The following is a 15,263-nucleotide window of genomic DNA, read 5'->3' on the forward strand; positions in this document are numbered from 1 at the left end:
GAAGAGGGAGTGGGCTCCATTTTGGTTCATTGTTATCATCTTACAGAGAAGGATCTAATCCAGCTTGTGTGGTTATACGAATTATGGGATGTAAGCTTGAAATAGCAGGGTAGGGGGAAGGTAGGGAGAAAAGTGATTGAGAGACTTTTCTAGAGAATGAACTGCTTAAATGTTGAGAGAGGATGAGAGAGATGAGGCTGTCTGTCCTTGTGACAGTTGAGGTAGGCACGATGGCTTCCCACCGAAGTGCAGTTCAGAAAAGCCATTCTGTAGCCCAGCCCCATAATGAGCGGGGCTCTGCCCCCCGCAGTTCCCTCTCCCCCCATCCGGGGCAGATGAAAAAACTGAAGGGACCTTTGCTTTTTCTGGAAGTCCTCTATGAACATGATTTCTTAGTGGAATGTCTGTTAGCTGTTGGACAGCACCGATTCCAATGTAATACTCGGCTGTAAAGGACTTGGGAGATGACGTTCTGTGTTGTCACTTAAAAATGCTTTTAAATTTTAAAAATACATTTGCTTTGTGAGCTGTTGAGTTGATAGACATCCTCTTTGTAAGAGTTTAAGGCTCTGTTCTCTGTTTCTGTGTTTTGGAGACGTTTTTAAGTCATGGACCGCTGTTCGAAGTTTTTCTGCTCAGTGTTGCCTTCCTACACTCACCCTGCAGAGCTAATGTTTTTAGTACATCATTTTATTATCTCATACGTATTCATCTCATACACGTTATTCTCTCACTTAGCATGTTGTATTGTAATTCTTTGTCTGTGTCTGCGGCTAGGCTGTGAGTGCCTCGGGGCTGGGTCTTTGTTTCCCCACATGCCCCAGGACAGGGCTGACCCAACAGAGAGAGAACCTGTACTGCGGTATTCCATAAGTGTTGAATGAATTATATCCCAGGTTCAGAGCTTAGATACAGTCTGGATGTGGCCCTTAAAACTGGGGTATTGTGTTAGGATGCCTGGGTGGCTCAATTGTTAAGTGTCTGCCTTCGGCTCAGGTCAGGATCCCAGGGTCCTGGGATCGAGTCCCACATTGGGCTCCCTGCTCAGCAGGGGGTCTGGTTCTCCCTCTGCCCCTCCCCCAACTCCTGCTTGCACTCTCTCGCTCTCAAATAATTAACTAATTAAAAAAAAAAACTGCGGGATTGTGTTCATTGGCAAATTTTTGTGCCCTTTTTACTTTTTGGTTGTGGGGTAGCTGCCTGACGTGTTTGGTGGTGATCACACATGTGCTGTGCTTGATTGTGTGCTGATAATGAGGGGTGACAAGGGCCATCACAGTACGGCTCCTTGGTTCCAAGGTTATTTCTTTCCCTTGGTTGAGTGTAAGTGGGTTTTACATTTTAAGATGTTAGCTTATGAAACCTGGTGGCTCATGTTTATTATTTATGTTCTGGGGCATTTATCATTGTCTGACCTCTGTAACCCCTGGTTTCCATTTGGATCAAATGAGGTTTGTGCGTGGTGAGTGGTGGATTGACGCCTAGCATATCTAATGTGCACCAAGCTGATGGAACAGGCTTCGACTGTCCTGACTCCCTTTTTGGCTGCAGAATTGTAATTTCTAACTCGTCTCAGGATCTTTATTATACTTTTTCACTGCACAAATCTGATTGCTGTCAAGGAAAGAGATTTATTTTAAAATTATATAGATTATCATTAAGGGGAAAATTTCCCCATGTTAACTGGTCTTTATTCCATTTAGTTAAAAGCTTCCTGGTGTTCATTTATTTATTTATTTCCTAAGTGCTCCACACCCAGTTGTGGAGACCAACATGGGGCCTGAACTCACAACCCTGAGATCAAGACCTGAGTGGACATTGAGAATAGGGACACCTAAACCAACCAGGCCCCTGCCTTGTTTTTTTATTTTTATTTTTATTTTTTATTTTAATGACTTAAAAACATTCTGGAGGCAAAGCAAAACAAAAAATGAATTGGTTTAAAGAATCCGCAGAGTTTGTTTTCTAGGGATGATGATGTTAGAAGGAGAGAGGAGGAAGCCGTCTTCCAATTTCTGTTTTCTTTTAGTTTCAAGTTGAGATTAGACAGAGAGTAGTAAGACCCGGGGCCCATTCCATACTCTCCTTTCGTGTCTCAAGCACTTGGTAAGGCTTCATGTGTAGGTGCGATGTAAAGGCTGAAAGTAAGGCCTGATACTATGTGTGCCTTGACCTCTGGAAGAGCCTGTCATGGCCCGTAACCCTCCAGATCCTCAGCTGGCTGACACCTTGCTTTTGGCTTTGGAGCAAAGAAACCAGCTGATCTACAGAACTTGGGAGATAATAAATAGGCAGCAATAGAAACCTGATGCAAGTGTTTATGCTTATTTGTGTATGTTCTCCTTGGTTTTATCCAGGAATAGTCAGACCTTTTTACTGAACATAAATGGCAAGACACATTCCATCCACTTTTTTCCATGTCCTAGGAAGCATCCATTGCTTTATATACTTAGAGGGAAAGGGTCTGTTCTGTGTGCAATACACAGCTTAACATTTGGATTAATTTTACTCTATTTGGATGAATTAATGTTTTTTTAGGATCCATTATTATTATATTTTTTTACTTTTATGATTTTTAAGATTTTATTTATTTGTCAGAGAGAAAGAGAGCACAAGCACGGGGAGCGGCAGGCAGAGGGTGAAGCAGACTCCCTGCTGAGCAGGAAGCCTGATGGGGACTCAATCCTAGGACCCTGGATTGTGACCTGAGCTGAAGACAGGTGCTTAACTGACTGAGACACCCAGGCGTCCCCCTAGGGTCCATTATTTTCACACCAAAACCACATCTTTAATCACTGTGGGCTCTGAAAGCACTTCACAGATTACAGCCTCTGCTTCAAATACCTTTATTGTAAAAGTGAGAGATTCTGCACCTTTAAAAAATGAGAAATGATAAGAACCAGAATAAGGAACATTGCATTATAAGTTGCTATACTTATATATATCGGATACTTTACCTTTTCAAAAAGTTGAAAAATGGAAATTGTTGTATGAATGGCAAATAGCAAAGATGGTGTATACAGGGAGAGTTCAGTAATGTTACAAAATCTTATGACTGTGACATACATTTAGTGTGAATAATCATTATGTAGTTAGGAATAAGCGGTAAGGGGATTGTAATTACACTGTATACTCACAGCTGTTGTACGACAGAGCAAGTACTTCTGCCCTCGCCAAGGGGCAAGGAAAGGGGAACTGGGCAGGAAGATTCTCTTGGACTCTTCCTCGACCTTCGATTCCTGACCCAGACGTGTCAGGGGAGTGTGGATGTTTTCACCATAGCAGACACAAGGGTGCTGAGAATAAAGTGGCTCAAGGTGGGCCAGCTCCTACTCCCTGCTGTGAGAATTGCCCCTTCTTCATTTAGGAATATGTGAAAATGGGAACTGTTAAGTTTGGCCCTTGGGATCTCCAGCCCTTGACCCACAAGGCACTGGAATCCCTTCCACTTTGCACTTCAGTGGAATCCCCGATGCTCCCCCTCTGTGCTCCATTGTTTCTCCCTTGCTCTTCCCCCAGATGGAGGAACAGGGCTGAAGGATTACTGTTCCTTTTGTGTGTGTGCGTGTGTGATTTTATTTCACAAAGGTAAGATGTAAAGGAAGTCAGGGCCAAAAATTCTCCCATTACTGTCTGAAGTTCTGTTCCTTAGAGATTCACTTGAATTCATAAGCAAGTACCTTAGACTGGCTAAAGATGTTTAATAAGAATGGCCTTCAGACTTTGATAATAATGCTCACTAGCAGTGCTGCATATGTAGTATGAACCAGGGACGAGTCTAAAGACTTTGCAGGAATTAATGTATTAATCCACATAGTAAGTCTATGAGGAAGGTTTGGAGAAGTCCAATAATTTATTCCAAGTTCCATGGTGATGACGAGGGAACAGTCAACACTGAATCCTACAGGGTGTGCTCTGGGACTCTGACCCTCAGCCACTGCACCGAGTTGCCTTTCGTGCGTACTTAGTGAGGGTTTGTCTTAATATGCTTTCTTCCTAATGTCTAGCAGTGCTACCTGTAAGGGATAGGATAAGAAGTGAAGAGGGTGAGGGTGTTTGAGGAGGAGAAATGACTGTAAGGCACTTGTGATGGGAACTTTGGAAAGAGATGTGGGGAGCACTCTATGCAGCCATCGTTTTCTTGCTCAGCAGCACCTTGATGTTACTGACCTTACAATCAGTATGAGAACTTCACCAAGAACCTGTAACAACTGTTGCCCTTCTTTGCTTCTCTCCGAATGTCAGCCTCATTGTTCCTTCAGTGTTCTAGCTGCAGAAAGCTCTTACATATATTTTCTGTGTATATGTGATAAGTTAAATAGTTATTATTTAAATGCCGTTTAAAATAACACCTTGCAAATATTCTTTAAGTGAAGGCCAATGAAAAACAACTAATTTCTGTAATTACCCTTTTTTCCCCCCTCACAGTATTGGCTGGATCCTGCAAAAACCCTTGCCGAACACAAAGAACTGATCAACAGTACGTATTTAATGTTAATTTTGTTAAGAAGTGCCTTGAAAATGATATCATGTCCATGATTAGTTGGGTGCAGAAATACGCCTTAGTACTCCAGGGATGAGTACTAGTACTCAAGTACCAGAATATGGAAATGGGTGTTTTGTGCATTGCAAGACTTTCCTCTAAACTCTGATTAAATTTTGTTAATAAAGGCTGTAAGTGGTGGGTCTTAATATTGAATTTTGCTTGGGGTATGCTCGCCTTTGACTTGTCAGTGATTTTAAAATTTTTCTTGTCTTTAAAATTTCACCTTAAAAAGAAAAGTCAGGGAGGCATTGATTTGGGGGAAAAAAAAAAAAAAAGCATTGATTTGAGAAAAAAAAAAAAAAGACATCTGACCTTCTAAAGAGCTTGAGTTTCTTGGGTTAAGGAGTGGTTTTGTCATTCACACTGTTATTTGCTGGGTCAGTAATAAGGAGTGCCCTTGTGTCCTGAAAGATTTTTATGGCTTCAGAAAGGACCCATCTATTTTTAGGGAATCCTTTTGGTTTTACGAATATGAGTCTTACTAGGTAACTGAGAGTATAATTAAGGTCATATCCTGTAACTGCAATTTCCATAACCCAGGTTTTTATTTATAGAAGTATATGTATATGTGTGCGCATGCATGTGACCCTTAAGTATGCAAAAGAGTAGTTTTTTAAAATTATCTTTTAAAAATATGATAAAATATATCACACATAATGTACCATGTTAGCCATTTTTGAGTGGCATCAAATACATTCATGGTGCAACTATTACCACTATTTCCAAAGTGTTTTCATCATCCCGAAGTGAAGCTCTGTGCTCATTAAACCACGTAGGAGATTCTTCGGGCCTTCATTGCCCCCATTCTGAATCTGTACTTCACATGTTTATCGGCTTATTCCCTGTGGTAAAATTGGGCGCCTCACAAACCCCACGGGCAGGAATGTAGCTGTGCTTCAGAAAGCAGCGGGAAACGAGGAACTGCAGAACCATCAGGAACTCAGCGATACTGTTCCTCTGAACGTCAGCATCATTTTTGTTTCTCTCTGTTTATCCATGTCTGTGGGGAAACCTCTAGCCACAAGCAGAGGTTGACTGGCGGTCTCTGAACGGGAGGCCCCGGTTCTATGGGAGGGTGGATCTGACCAGCCCAGGGTGAGTCAGTGGCTCACCTCAGTCTACTCAGCTATGTCTGGGCTTCTTCAAGTTACATAAACATAACTGCTAGGGGGTCAGCCTTCTGGAAAGACTGGGTGATGGTTTCAGAAATGGGTTTGTGGCTGGCCTGTGGGGTTGAGAAAGAACCCTCAAAGAATATACCTTAGATATCACCAAGGCTGTCTACTCAGCCTACACAGGAGTTAAGTTCTAATTCATAAGGGGTTCATGACTTGCCCTGGGTGAGAAGTTGGTAGCAGAGGGATGACCAGAGCCCTGGCCTTCTGATTTTTAGTACATCGTATTTCTAGTATTCTTCCCGAGTGAGCAAGCTGCCTACTAAAAGCCTAGGGGGGAGGGATGACGGTACATGGAATTAGGTATGAATGCAGGTAACTTCTGTGAGGTATCTACATATAAATGGTAGGAGTTCCAATTTAAAAAGTGTCATCCCTCAGGATCTAGAAATCTGTACTTTTCCCAAAAATTCAGGTATAATAATATAGTAAGTCTATCCTATCCATTTGAACCAAGTACTTAAAAATATACCAATTTATGGGGCGCCTGGGTGGCACAGCGGTTAAGCGTCTGCCTTCGGCTCAGGGCGTGATCCCAGAGTTCTGGGATCGAGCCCCACGTCAGGCTCTTCCTCTATGAGCCTGCTTCTTCCTCTCCCACTCCCCCTGCTTGTGTTCCCTCTCTCGCTGGCTGTCTCTCTCTCTGTCGAATAAATAAATAAAATCTTAAAAAAAAAATACCAATTTAAAAATTAGAAAAATGTCAGGAATGATTATTTTAAAACAAACTCATAGGATTTTTATTTAAAAAGTTGAGATTTCTATCTGAGTGATGAAGAAAAATATAAATTATTTTATTTATGGTGCATTATTAGTGGTCCTAAGCACATTTGAAGTATTTATTTCTTTATATGGTATGAAATAATCTGTTTAAATATCTGTAATCTATAATGAAACTGCTTTTTAATCCTAAATAAATGTCATCCTGTCAAAAATTTGATGTACACTAAGAATGAAATGATGATCTTGAAGGAAGATGATGTAACTAAAGAAAACATAATCTTTATATTTCACCTCATGAAATAATTTGATAATTAATGAAGGAAAATGGCTCTCGCGTCTCAAGTAGATTAGTCAGAAAGAATATCTGTAAAAATGATGGAGTATTTGCCGGTCACCAGGATTCTTATAGGTGGGTCTTGATTTATTTCTCCTTGAGCTCATGGAGGACTTACTATCTATTAAAGGCCTTGAAATTTGTCCTCACAAAAGGTATACTAGAGGGTTTCTGGTTTTTGGCTTCTGTATTTTTTTGCTAAAGTGAAACAAGATTAACTTATTAAAGGTAGAGTCTGTTGAAAGATACACATTCAAAATAATAATTTAGGAATGTGCTTTATCAGCACCTGATATTTATTTATAGTGTCTTAGAACAGGAAGCCAAAAAGTATCTGATCAGATGTATCCTTGCTCGAGAATGTCCATTTCCATAGCCTTAGATGGGTCTGTAGAACAGTGATGTAGGTGAAAGTGTTTGCTTACTCTGAAGGTATTATAATTCTTTTCTCTGAGAGGCTATATGGAACGGTGGCCAGAAAGTACCGAACTCCAGGTATTAGCAAACTTGGTTCTCAACCTTGTGATCTTAAGCAAATTACTTACCTCCTTGGAGATTTACCTGCCTTTTCTGTGTTACCAGGTGATTGTTCAGAATCACATGTTTATGAAATATTTTTGTACATTATTAAATGTAGTCAAATGGTAGTGATGCCTTATATTTAGAACACAAACCATTTTATATGCAAGTGGGAAATAGAGGACTGATTTGGGCCAAAAGTCCTTAAAGGGAATTTGCCAAAACTGAATGTTTTTAATTGTGTATTTTTCAAACTTTTGCTTAATGCTCATCACTAAACCCATTTGGAATGGCTAGGCTTGGTCAATAGGGTGTAATCTGTCACGTTGCTGAGAATGAAAGCAACTCTGGAATCTGGACAAGGCCTTCTTCCCTTTGTGCACTGTCTTCACAGCATGTGTGCTCCTCCCGGCCCCTAGATCCCAGCCCCTAGATCCCAGCCCCGTGGCCTGCGGGCACAGGCGCACCCATCTGCTCAGCAACACAGAGCTTGATTGACAGAGACGGATCAGCAGACCGTGGACTTCCTGGCTCTTCTAAATATTTAATAGTCTGTGCCTCCCTGACATCTATGTTCAGGGGTAAAGGTGTATTTGTCAGAAATAGAAGCACCCTGATTAAGTAATCATAGAAATCAAACGTATGGAATCAGCTCTAATGATAAGTTGTAACAAAGTTGTTTGAAATTCAGTTTTTAAAAAAGCTCTACCTTAAGGAATGCCTTGTCCAGGGAGGCACAGCTGAGGGGAGAGGGGCAGGGCCCTGGTGTCACCTGTCTTCGGCATGCCAGGAACAGGGCTTCGGGGTTCCACAGACATAGCATATGTGCGTCACAATAACGATAAATTATAACGTGGTTTGTGTGTTAAAAATGCATTATGGCTTTATGGCCTGTTCTACTTAATTTGCTTTCCCCAACTTCTGAACTTGTCCCTTTTTTTACTCAGTGAAAATGAAAATAGAAAGACGAGGGTTACTTTGTGTCAGTTACACACTATCAGAGACTTGGCATCATAATATGTGAGTGGAAATATTTTAACTGAGGTGTATACTTCACATCTTTTTTTGTGTGTGTGGGGGGAGAGCTTTTGTTGAAGAAAAAATTAGAAATTATGACCACTGATTAATATACCAGGTAAGAAATCCATTTTAAAACAAGTTCAATGTAAGATCTAGTTACCACACTGCTCAGAAGTTTTGGAAGAAGTAGAGGTTAGATTCATACCCTCTCAAATAGAAATATTTCTATTAAGAGTATAATAGATGTGGTTAGCACCCAAGGGGCTTGTGTCCTCTCGCACAATATGAATGTTTAATTATTTTAGGTTTCCCCATGTAAGTACAATTCCAGGCTTTATTACATATATATTTGGTATTTGTACATGTCGTTCTTCTGTATGTAGTAAATAACTGAGGTGAGAAATATCTTCTTAAATATACAAGAGCATATTCTTAGAAAAGTTTAGGAATTATACAAATAGTGCCTAGGATACACTGTATCACAGCCTGCTTCTTCCTCTCCCACTCCCCCTGCTTGTGTTCCCTGTCTCGCTGGCTCTCTGTCAAATAAATAAATAAATAAAATCTTAAAAAAAAAAGAAGTTCTTAGTATAATTTTTTAAACAACTTTATCGAGGAGGTGCCTGAGTGGCACAGGTGGTTAAGTGTCAGACTCTTGGTTTCGGCTCAGGTCGTGCTCTTGGGGTCATGAGATCAAGCCCTGTTTTGGGCTCCACACTCAGCACGAGGTCTGCTCGAGTCTCTCTCTTCCTCTCCCTCTGTCGCTGCCCTCTGCACGAGCTCTCTCTCTCTCTCAAATAAATAAATCTTTTTAAAAAATCAACAAAAACTTTATTGAGATACCTTTGAGATATAAAAATCATATAAAGATGCAGAACTGATGTTTCAGTATATGTATACAGTGTGAAAAGATCAGCGCTCTCAAGGTAAATAACTCATCTATCATCTCTGCACAGTTGAGTGTGTGTGTGTAGGTGGGGAGTGAGCAGATCTAAGATCTAGCTTCTTAGCAAATTTCAAGTATACAATACAGTGTCATTAACTATAGTCACCATGCTGCACATTAGATCCTCAGAACTCATGCATTCATCTTGCATAACTGACACTGTAACCTTTGGCTAACATCTCCTTATTTCTCCCTCCCACCTCCCTCACCACTCTACCCTCTGCATCTATGTATGTGACTATTTTAGATTCCACACATAAGTGAGATCAGGCAGTATGTGTTTTTTTGTGCATCTAGATTATTTCACTTTGCATAATGTTCTCCAGGTTCATCCATGTCATCTCAAATTGGAAGATTTCCTTCTTTATTTTTGGCTGAATAATATTCTATTGTGTGAGTTATATGTGATCTATATACATATATTCCACTAGTTCACTGATGGACGCTTGGGTTCCTTCTGTATCTTGGCTATTGTGATTAATGCTACAATGAACATGGGAGTACAGATTTATCCTTGAGATCCTGATTAAATTTCCTTTGGATAAATATCCAGTAGTGGGATGGCTGAATCATATGGTAGTTCTATTTTTAATTTTTTGAGGATTTCCATACTGTTTTCCATAATGGCTGAACCAATTTATGTTCCTAACAACAGTATACAAGGGTTCCCTTTTGTCCATATCCTCACCAACACTTTCGTCTTATTACTAATAGATATTCTTAAAGATGTCAGGTGTTATCTCATGGTTTTGATTTGCATTTCCCCGATGATTAGTGATATTGAGTATCTTTTCATGTGTCCGTCGGACATTTATGTGTCTTCTTTGGAAGAATGTCTCTTCTAGTCCTTTACCCATTTTTAAATTGGGTTGTTTGTTTTATGCTATTGAGTTGTAGGAGTTCCTCGTATATTTTGGATATTAACCCCTTATCCAATGTATAGTTTACAGATATTTTTGGTGAGTGTAATTTTTATTAATTGTATAGTATTACACTTCTACTTTGACTAATTTATAATATGAAATTTAATTTCTATTTCTTATTTTAGCTGGACCTCCATATACTTTGTATTTTGGTATTAAATTCTATGCTGAAGATCCATGTAAGCTTAAAGAAGAAATAACCAGGTATAGTATTGACTTTGCTTTTGAACAATGCATGGATAGCATATACGGAAGGCTTTATTTAATACAAATTGGGGTCAAACATTTAGATGGGTGTCTACCTCGTTTTGTAATGCATCTCCACTGGGAGTTAAATTTAAGCTAGAATTGAGCGGGGCAGGTCAGTGTCTGATGATAGATGTGTGTGAACAATGGCATGAGCCCGGGTGACATGATGATAGATTTTGCATCTGCTGTGATGGGATATTTCTGTATCATTATTGTGAAGGCTGCATTCAGCCTTCGTAGTCCTGTGAAAGTAGACGTTTGAACTGCATAAAGGAAGGATATTTTAATGCTCAGTTTGCATATGTAAATACCAATTCGAGGAGCCAGTTATTGCTCTTTAATTGGTTATAGCTTAAATGTCAGTTGTCCAGGGCTTTCATTTACCTCTATAGGAAATGAAAAGATATTTGCCTTCAGTATAAGGGAGAGAAAAAAAAAACCAAAAAACCAACCTTTTTCAATGTATTCCTTCACCTTTGTCATCAAATACTTTATTTCATTTAAGGCACAGTTCCCAATTGGTATTGATTATATTGTGAAAAGAGTCCATGCCAACATTTGAAAGTGGCTTATACAGAGCAGGCAGTAGTGTTAGGTTTTCACTTAATTCCATTCGTGACCTGACAGCACGTGGTAGCAAACAAAAGCATTTTCCTTGACTTAACTCTAAGCGGTCAGTTTTCCCAGTGAACTCCTGTCATTGGCTCAAGTAAAGCCGAATGCATTATTGCAAACATTGGAAACCATGTCTTTGATAACTAAGGCAGTCTGTGGTTTTGTTCCTGTTCTACCCTTTCATCTTTTTCCTTCGACTCTTTTGTCTCGATTCTGGACTGCACACAGAAGAGTGAGGAGAGAGGAGGCTCAGTGGACCCTTCTGTTCCTTTCTGGAGTGCTATAATTGCCTCACTTTTAGAACCCCTCTGAGCTGCCTTCACGTCTTCCATTGCCACCTTTCTCCTGACCTCCCAGGCTGTCCCGCGAGGCTTTCCAGGAGCACACCCTATGGGGGAATGGCTGTTGTGTTGGGAAGAAGTTAAGGAGAGGGGTCATATTTACATTAGAGCTTCATGAATAGTCTTTTCAGTTGAGGGATTTCTGAGTTGTGAGCTCATGGGGAAACTGAGTCCACGTGGTTAAAAGAAGCCCCACATATCTGTAACTCATTAGGAAATTGCAAGGAAACATTTTATGAAAATACAAGGAAAGTTCTTCATTTTGAGGTTGTCAGTAACCTGTGTGCCTCACATTCCTCAGCTGTAAAATTGGAGACACGCCTGTCCCGTCAGGTTTTGTAAGCATCAAAGGGTGTACTACTAACAATGTCAACCTTGTGTCACCTGTTGTGTTTGGGTCAGTAAGTGCTCGACACTCTTTCATCCTCTCCTTGCTCTGGCAGTTCAGTACAGTTACATCTTAGATGAGGGTTAGGTTCCAAATGATACTCAATTTATTGTTAATAGGGTGGGAAATGAGTGCTTTATTTTTTTAATATCTTTTAATAATAATATATTTTTATTATATTATGTTAGTCACCATACAGTACATCCCCAGTTTTTGACGCAAAGTTCCATGATTCATTACTTGCATATAACAGCCAGTGCACCATGCAATACGTGCCCTCCTCAATACCCATCACCAGTCTATACCATTCCCCCCAACCCCTGGAAGCCCTCAGTTTGTTTCCCAGAGTCCATAGTCTCTCATGCTTCATTCCCCCTTCTGTTTACCCCCCCCCATCTTTATCACTTTCTTCCCCTACCAATCCTCCTACTTCTTATGTTCCATAGATGAGAGAAACCATATGATAATTGTCTTTCTCTGCTTGACTTATTTCACTTAGCATAATCTCCTCCAGTCCTAATCCATATTGCTGCAAATGTTGCATAATCGTTCTTTTTGATGGCTGAGTAATATTCCATTGTATATATGGACCACAGCTTCTTAATCCAGTCATCTGTTGAAGGGCATCTCGACTCCTTCCACGATTTAGCTATTGTGGACAGAGCTGCTATGAACATTGGGGTGCATATGGCCCTTCTCTTCACTACGTCTGTATCTTTGGGGTAAATACCCAGTAGTGCAATGGCTGGGTCATAGGGTAGCTCAATTTTTAACTTTTTAAGGGACCTCCACACCGTTTTCCAGAGTGTTTTATAATGCATTATTTTAAATCTGTTCACCAAATATTAATGAACAGAATCTGCTGCCAGCTCACTAACGGAATACGTAGATTTGTGTGTGATGTACAACCTCAGAGCATATTCACTGTAACCTGCTTTTCCTCAAATATTAGAGCAGATCGTGTAGTTAAGAGCTAGATTACATTGTTGACTTCCAGCTAGTGGCTGTGATCTATAATAATTTATTTTTGTTGCCCAAAACATATAGTTGAATTTAGGTAAGTTAAATACGCATTCAATATGATATCACTAAATACTTATTTTTAGTGTGTCCTGAAGATAAAGTCATTAATTTGCATGAATATGTTAATTTAAATGGGTAGGCATAATGAACCTTAGAAAAGGAGCCAATTACATGAGATAATTTTGGCAATAGCAGAAACTAAAACCAAAACCCCACATCTCCCAATATATGCTCTTAAAGGAAAAGTATATTTAGGCCAGCATTTGCAAGTTGAACGTTTATCTTGCTTCAGTTCTTTGGAATATTGTTCTAGCCTACACTGTATTGGCTCTTGGGTGGTTTATAAGTTTTGATATGAAAAATAATGTTATGGTAAACATGCTTATGTCTGTTCTTCCATATATGTAGTTTTTTGATAATCATACTGTTTCATACATATCGTGCAGACTCTTTCACCATCTAACCCATCTGTTTTACTCCTGTGTAGTATTCCATAATTTATTTAACCATGCCCTTGGGGATGGCTCTCTAGTTTGTTTCCTTTTTTTAAATTACAGATATGGTAGCCGTGCATCTTCTCAAGTATGTATATCATCATACTAGATGCAGCATTCCAGAGGGTGTTGTATTTAGGAAAAAACACTGGAGGTGAATGCGATACACAGGAAAATAAGGTTCCAGACCATGAAAAAATGGAAGTGAATACGATCATATCAACTTGGCGTAGTTGCTAAGTGCTCTAAAAAGTTGTCTGAAATAAACAAGATTGGGAGAGTGTGAGGAGGATTCCTCCTTTAGGGTTCATGTACCCTGACCTGTACCTTTTATCGAACATTCCTGATGTTTCAGCCAGCTTCCTTGTAAACATTTTTAAGATAGGAAACCATACTGCCTGGCAGAACGATAGGAAATTCAATGAGAAATCCCTGCAGCTTCTCTCCTCAGTACCAGATTTTCTTTCTGGGTCTGTGCAGAATAAATCTAATGTGTCTTCTCTTTGCCAGCCCTTTAAATAATCTGTGTCCTCATAGTATCTGTTAAACTTATTTTTAGTTCTGATTCAAAATATTACAACAGGCTTCCCCATATTCTGGGTCACTTGTAGCTCTGTATCCTCTACACACTTGATAAGCGTAGCACACATATTGGTTAAGAAGACAGGCTTCGGAGGGGCGCCTGGGTGGCTCAGTCGGTTAAGCATCCCACTCTTGATTTTGGCTCAGGTCGTGATCTCAGGGTCCTGGGACTGAGCCCTGTGTTGGACTCCCCACTCAGCAGGAAGTCTCTCCTTCTCCCTCTGCTCCTTTCCCTGTTCACTCTCTTTCCCTCTCTCTCTCTGGAATAAATAAATAAATCTTAAAAAAAAAAAAAACAGACTTTGGAGTCAGGCTGTTTGTGTCCTTGCTCGGCCACTCACTAGGTGTGTAAATTTGAAAAAACTATGTAAACTTTTAAAGTTTCAGTTTTCTCATTTATAAAAAGAAGTTAATTAAGTATTTTTTTTCCACAAAGATGATGAGGGCAAGGGGGAAAAAATGATGAGAGGAATATATAAGATAATACATGCCAAGTACTGACTGTAACATGAAAATGTAAGTGTCGGTAGATGGTAGGGGTATGTAAAGTAAAATTAATGATAAGTATTTAATGTTTTCAAGTTATTGGTTCAAAAATTAGGGAGGAAAAGACCAGCTTGGAGCCCTGAGATGGGTCTTCCAGTTTAAAGTCAATCTACCAATCACAACTTTTTGGGTGTAGTTGTTCATTTAATTATAAATTCTCCTACAACTGTCCTCTTGCCTACATTTCTTGAATTTGCCTACATTCTTGAGTGAGAATTCACTCACTCACCTACCTTCATTTAATAACTACCTGGAGCATTGTGCTCCAGTGCTTGGAGTACTAAGGTGACCAAAGGGAGGGTTTCAGTCCTCCAGAAAGAGAGGACAGAGAGACTGCCCATTCTGTGGACACTGTCCTATCTGTGATGTCATTGAAATCTTTCTGAACTTTGAAGGATCTAAGAACACTTTCCAAAAAAGAATATTCCAAATGGCTTGTTCATAATGGGTACTTCTTAGTTTCTAAAAATAGGTATTTGCTTTTTATTTTGTTTTGTCATATTTTACAGTATTTTGGGGGGGTGACTGACCTTAAGCTTATCAATTATTTTTTGAATCTTATTATTTTAATAAGTTAACCCCTGTTTTTCACTTTGTGAAGATTAGCTTGTTTTAGCTTCTTTACCAGCTGAGTGACCTGCAGTTACATGTTTACTTCCAGAGTCCCCTCTCTCCTTCTGTAAGTGAAGATAATGGTTCTCAGTACATAGAGTTAAGACAAGGGTCACATTCCAGGATGGATGCAAGAGAAATTTGGGAACTTTAAAGGACTATACAAATGTAAGCTGATATTATTGCTATTCCTGTATTTTAATCATTCGTTTTAAACTTTTCAGGCG

The 15,263-nt window shown here is 39.7% G+C and overlaps 1 protein-coding gene across 3 annotated transcripts in view; it reads left to right on the forward strand.

Moving 5' to 3' along the window:
* Positions 1-15,263, forward strand: part of EPB41L4A (erythrocyte membrane protein band 4.1 like 4A) — a 240,970-nt gene that overhangs the window by 121,109 nt on the left and 104,598 nt on the right. For all 3 annotated transcript variants that reach the window (XM_040621976.1, XM_040621978.1, XM_040621977.1), the window contains exons 3-4: positions 4,429-4,480; positions 10,312-10,390. In XM_040621976.1, the coding sequence (XP_040477910.1) occupies positions 4,429-4,480; positions 10,312-10,390 (131 nt within the window). The remainder of the gene's footprint in view (positions 1-4,428; positions 4,481-10,311; positions 10,391-15,263) is intronic.

Source organism: Ursus maritimus, unplaced genomic scaffold (genome assembly GCF_017311325.1).
Source record: "Ursus maritimus isolate PB19 unplaced genomic scaffold, ASM1731132v1 scaffold_5, whole genome shotgun sequence".
NCBI lineage: Eukaryota > Metazoa > Chordata > Mammalia > Carnivora > Ursidae > Ursus > Ursus maritimus.